This window comes from Strix aluco, chromosome 3 (genome assembly GCF_031877795.1).
Source record: "Strix aluco isolate bStrAlu1 chromosome 3, bStrAlu1.hap1, whole genome shotgun sequence".
Taxonomy (NCBI): Eukaryota; Metazoa; Chordata; class Aves; order Strigiformes; family Strigidae; genus Strix; species Strix aluco.
The window spans coordinates 131,839,241-131,844,388 of NC_133933.1; the positions used below are offsets into that span (position 1 = coordinate 131,839,241).

The window sequence follows — 5,148 nt, forward strand, 5'->3', positions numbered from 1 at the left end:
TGGCATCAGAGGGTGTCAGATGGGGTGTGAAGGGTGTCAGAGGGGTGCAGGGGGGTGTCAGAGGGGTGCAGGGGGGCATCAGAGGGTGTCAGGGGTATGAGGGGCATCAAGAGGGGAGTCAGAGGACATCAGATGGGTGTGAGGGGCATCAGAGGTGTGCAGGGGGGCATCAGACGGGTGTCAGGAGTCAGATGAGTGTGAGAGGTGTCAGAGGGGTGTGAGGGGCATCAAGAGAGGAGTCAGAGGGGTGTAAGGGGTGTCAGAGGGGTGCAGGGGGTGTCAAGAAGGGTGTTAGAGGGGTGCAGGGGGGCATCAGAGGGGTGTAAGGGGCGTCCGAGGGGCACAGGGGGGTGTCAAGAAGGGTGTTAGAGGTGTGCAGGGGTGTGTCAGACGGGTGTCAAAGAGGTGCGAGGTGTGTCAGAGGGCATCAGAGGGGTGTGAAGGGTGGCAGAGGGGTGCAGGAAGGTGGCAGAGGGGCGTCAGAGGGGTGCAGGGGGCATCAAGAGGGGTGTCAGAGGGGTGCAGGGGGGCATCAAGAAAGGTGTCAGACAGGTGTGAGGGGGTGTCAGGGGCATCAAGGGGGTGTCAGAGCACGTCAGATGGGTGCAGGAGGGTGTCAGAGGGCATCAGAGGGAGTCAGGGGTGTGAGAGGGCATCAGGGGGGTGTCAGAGGGGTGCAGGGAGGCGTCAGGGGGGTGCTGGCTCCAAGCACCACCCAGGGCTGCCTGTTCCCCACCCCCCCAGCCAACTCTCCCTGCGCCACAGGACCCAAACCCTCACAGCAGCACCCCCTTTGCACCCTGCAATCCACCCCCCCCCGCCCCAAGCTGCCCTCCCCAGGCTGGGTTTGTGGGATCCAGCACCCCTCGAGCACTCAGCGCCCCCCTCCCCGGCCGATGTCGTGACAGACCCTCGGTGCCGACGGCCCGCAGCGGGTGCACATCGTGCTTGTAGACAAATTTCTCCTCCAGCACCATCTGGATGGCGACGATCACCTGTGCCATGATGATGAGCAGGTCACCTGTGGGGAGAGGAGGAGGAAGGGGGGCGACACGACGAGGAGGAAGGAGGAGGAGGAAGGGGGGGGAGAGACGACGAGGAGGAGGAAGGAGGAGGAAGGGGGGCGAGACGACGAGGAGGAGGAAGGAGGAGGAAGGGGGGCGAGACGACAACACCAAGGAGGAGGAGGAGGAAGGGGGGCGAGAGGACAACAAGGAGGAAGGGGGCGAGAGGACAACAAGGAGGAAGAAGGAGGAAGGGGGGTGAGACAATGAGGAGGAGAAGGAGGAGGAAGGGGGGGCGAGAGGACGATGCCGAGGAGGAGGAGGAAGGGGGGTGAGAGACGAGGAGGAGGAAGGGAGAGAGTCGAGGAGGAGGAGGAGGAGGAAGGGATAGAGAGGATGAGGAGGAGGAGGAGGAAGGGAGAGAGGATGAGGAAGTGGGGAGATTGGGAAGGCGAGGCTGAGCCCCCATCTCCCTGCCCACCCACAGGCAGTGCAGCAGAGCCCTGGGGGGAGTTATTCCCCCCGCTGCCGTCCTCCCCGTGGCCACCCCACCTCCCCCAGGGGCCACCACGTACCGGTTATGACCTCGCTGAGCTTGTGCTTCTGGGTGGGGGAGCTGCGGAGGTCAGCCAGTCCCACCAGCACCAGCCCCCCGATGGTGACCAGGATGCCCAGCCACTGGCTCAGCTCCAGCTTCCGGCCCAGGAAGGCGACCGAGAGGAGCCCGGTGAAGATGATGACAGATCCTCGCAGCATCTGGAAGCTGGAGGCACTCGTCATGTTCAAGGCTACACGGGGAAGAGACAGACCCATGAGTTGTGTGCGCTGCCAGAGCCACCCCTCCGCTTAACAGTCTGCTGGTAATTAAGAGCAGATTGGTGATTAACGAACGGGAGGAAGAGGCAGCAACACTGTCCCCTCCTGCTTAGAGCTGCAGCAGAGAGGCTCACGCCAAGACACAGCCCCATGCTGCCCCCCGTAACAGGAACAAGCGTTTAGAAGACTTTTTATTAGGATATAATTATATGTAGAGAATAATTGATCAATAGATATCGTCTCCTAAGTTTAATTAATAGGATACAGCTGCTCAGAGAACAGCACTGACAGTCCAATGCCAACGCTGCTCATCTGCCCCCTGTGCAGCCCTCGCCATGGCCGGCTTAAAACCCAGTCATTGAATTAACAAAAATTAATCCTGGGCATTAAGTTTTAGACATAACAAAAGATGAGAAATAAGTGATTAACTTAAAGTAAGCAATTTAGAAAGGTCAGGCATTTAAAGTCAGACATCGATTAAGTATATGTTAAATAGCACATCTTGAGTTTTCTCTCAGAAGTCTAAAGGTGAATTATGATGAAGATTGTTTAAGAGGAGAAGTAACTGTGGAGACCAAAGACAGCACCAATGAGCAGCGACTTCAAAAGAGGAATTGGAATGGAACGATGAGAATTAGCTGAGACTGAGGGAATTAATGAACTTTTGAAATTGATGAAGAATTGGGAACTGAGAGTTTGTGCAGAAACGCCAAAGACTTTTGTGTTGTACAATGTCGTGTAAAATCGTACGTACAGAAGGTGCTTTTTGTTAGTCCCTGCCACTCACTCTGGTGCTGGCCCAGCTCTGAGTTGCTAATAAATCCAGCCTAGAGGTACCCCCAGTCTGGCGAAATCCTTTAACAAACCCCCCCATGCTGAACACGGCTTACTGAGCCCTGCCACAACTCGCTGCATGAGTGGGGAGGGTTTGCTCAGACCCCTCTAACTGGTTTCAGGGTTATTTCCCACCCCCCCGCAAAACTGAATGCAATGTGGGGTCTGAGTCAAGCCCCAGGGATGGCCAGGACCCCACAGGGGAAGGGATGGGGGACAGAGGTGACACCCCCCTGTCCCCAGCACTTACCCACGTACATGATACTGGTCCCAGTCATGTCACAGAGGGCGGGGGGCAGGAAGAGCAGCGGGCTGAAGGGCTGAGACGGGGCCATGCTGGGCTCCGGCCTCCACCGATCCCTCCACACCAGCAGGTAAAACACCCCCAGGCAGGAAAATTCCCCCAGGAACATGCCCACGGCCTGCGAGAGAGGTGGGTTAGGCAAAAGGGGGGGGCTGGCCCTGCTGGTAAGGCCCATCCGGCCCCGGGTGTCGGGGGCTCACCTGCAGGAAGGGGTGCTGGAAGCTGTGCTCCTCCGTCCCGCTGCAACCGGCCGCACTGAAGTTATCGGCCCACCTACGAGGCAGAGAGGGGGGGTGGTTAGAGCAGGAGGCTGTGGGGGGCCAGAGCGCACCCCAAAAAGCCAGCCTAGGGCTGTGTTCTGGGCCACCAGCCCGCCCCGAGGTGACAGCTCTGGGGTCAGGACATCTAGAGGGAAGGAGACGCTGTCACGGCCACCCTGACTCACCGGCAGCTCCTGGCTCAGCTCCCGGCCCTGAGTGACAGGCAGGGAAAGGGACACCGCAGTGTCACACAGCCCCACGATCTGGTGTCCCAGCACGCGCGGCCAGGCAGCACCGGGACAGCACGGTGGGGGGTCACCCCAACCCCTTCCCTCCTCCCTCTGTCACCAACCTTGAAGATTTGGGGGCCCCATAAAAGATGCTGCACTGCAGGCTGGGGGAGTAGCAGCTCCCACTGCTCCCAGTCAGAGTTCTGGGGCACAACCCCCCTCTTTTGGGTATTCTAAGCAGCGCTGGATAAACATAGGATGGGGCACAGGCCCCCACGGCCCATTTCGGCGAGGGTCTCCCCACCACCCACATCAGGAGGGGACCCCAACCCCTCAGTGACAGGTTGCCTGCTCCCAGGACACCCCCAGTGTGGCAGCGCACCCCAACACAGGCACCCAGCTCCCCTCCGGCTCCTTTTTGCTGATGCCAAGTGGCCGCAGACCTGCTGAGCTCGGGGAAAAGGGGTGCGAGCGGAGGCTGGGGCAATTTGCAGCCCGAGTGGCAAGGGGTTTTTCAGCCAGGCCAGCAAGATTTTTGGCATGAGTCAGCCCCGGCTGACACGCCACAGCCCCTCTGCCATGGGCCAGCTCGGGTCTGTGTTTCGCAAGAGGCTTTGTCGGGCCACGCATGGGTCTCGTGAGCTGGCTGAGAGCTCGGTGCTACCTCCCGGCTCTGCTCCACCCTCCGCGGGGATTTTGTGCCTCAGTTTCCCCATCTGGGGACCTTGGTCCGCCCCCAGCAGGGCCAGCTGGAGCTCAGCCACCCAGTAAAGCCCCGCTGACACCCACACGTCTGCCCAGCGGCACTGGGACAAGCCGGCCTGGCAGGTCTGCCTTGCTCAGCCAGCTCTTAGAAACACCATCCTCATCCTCACTGCCCCAGGGGTCTTTGTGGGGTTCCCCCCAGGAGGGGGCTCAATCCAGACCCTGCCTGGCTTTTGGGGCACTCACAACGGCTCCTCCCCATCACCCCGGGGCCAGGCACAGCAGCACCCTCCAAGAGGGCTGGAGACCCCCAGTTCCCTTGGCCATGCAGCCCCCCCCACCCTTCCCTCGCCCAGCACCAAGAGCTGGGCCTCAAGCAGCAGCCCCCAGTCCCTATGGTGCACCCCACAGCCCAGGCTTAACCCCCCCAGGGCAATAGCAGCCCCCCCCCGAGCCGGGGGGCACAGGGCAGGTCTTGGGGCTCTGCCAACACAGCCAGGACCGCGGTCCGGCCTGGGGCAGCCCCAGGGGCCGCCAGTCCCTCCGTGGGGCTGGGGGGGCCACGGGGAGGAGGCCCGAGGGGACCCCAAGCCCACCCCGGGCTGTGACACCCCCGGAGCTTGCGGAGGGACCAACCCTGGGATGGAAGGAGGGGACCGGGGGGCTGAAGACCGGGCTCCAACCCCCCGCCCCGGCGGGAAAGCCCAGGGCCTGGGGTGAGGGGGGGCGTCAGGCCGCCCTCAGGCCCAGGAGGGCCCCGAGCAGGACGGTGGGCCCGGGGCTGGGGGGAGGCCGGGCCGCTGCCCCGGGGGTGCGGGGGTTCCCCCCCGCCTCAGACGCCGGGAGGACTCACTTGGCCGCCAGCGTGTTGATGGAGCCGGTGACCAGCATGAGGGCGGCCAGGCCCAGCTGGTACCGGGACCAGGCCATTGCCCCGCCGCCGCCGCCCGCCGCCTCCCGCCCTGCACCGGGGCCGCCGTCGCCACGGCCACGCC

General features: G+C 62.3%; 1 protein-coding gene across 1 annotated transcript; it reads right to left on the reverse strand.

The window, feature by feature from the left end:
• Positions 1-59: 59 nt before the first annotated feature.
• Positions 60-5,133, reverse strand: SLC35F6 (solute carrier family 35 member F6). Its single transcript, XM_074820876.1, has 5 exons — positions 5,007-5,133; positions 3,159-3,231; positions 2,905-3,076; positions 1,580-1,792; positions 60-1,021 (listed from the first exon to the last, which is right to left on the reverse strand). The coding sequence occupies exons 1-5, from the start codon at positions 5,081-5,083 to the stop codon at positions 777-779; spliced, it is 780 nt and encodes a 259-aa protein (XP_074676977.1). The 5' UTR covers positions 5,084-5,133; the 3' UTR covers positions 60-776.
• Positions 5,134-5,148: the final 15 nt, after the last annotated feature.

Bases quoted from the DNA above. Each gene is read 5' to 3' on its own strand.
- SLC35F6 (XM_074820876.1), bottom strand. From the start codon at position 5,083: ATGGCCTGGTCCCGGTACCAGCTGGGCCTGGCCGCCCTCATGCTGGTC. The intron at 3,077-3,158 runs GTGAGCCCCCGA...CCTCTCTCGCAG, and splicing joins TCCAGCACCCCTTCCTGCAG to GCCGTGGGCATGTTCCTGGG. The intron at 1,793-2,904 runs GTAAGTGCTGGG...TTCCCCGTGTAG, and splicing joins GACCAGTATCATGTACGTGG to CCTTGAACATGACGAGTGCC.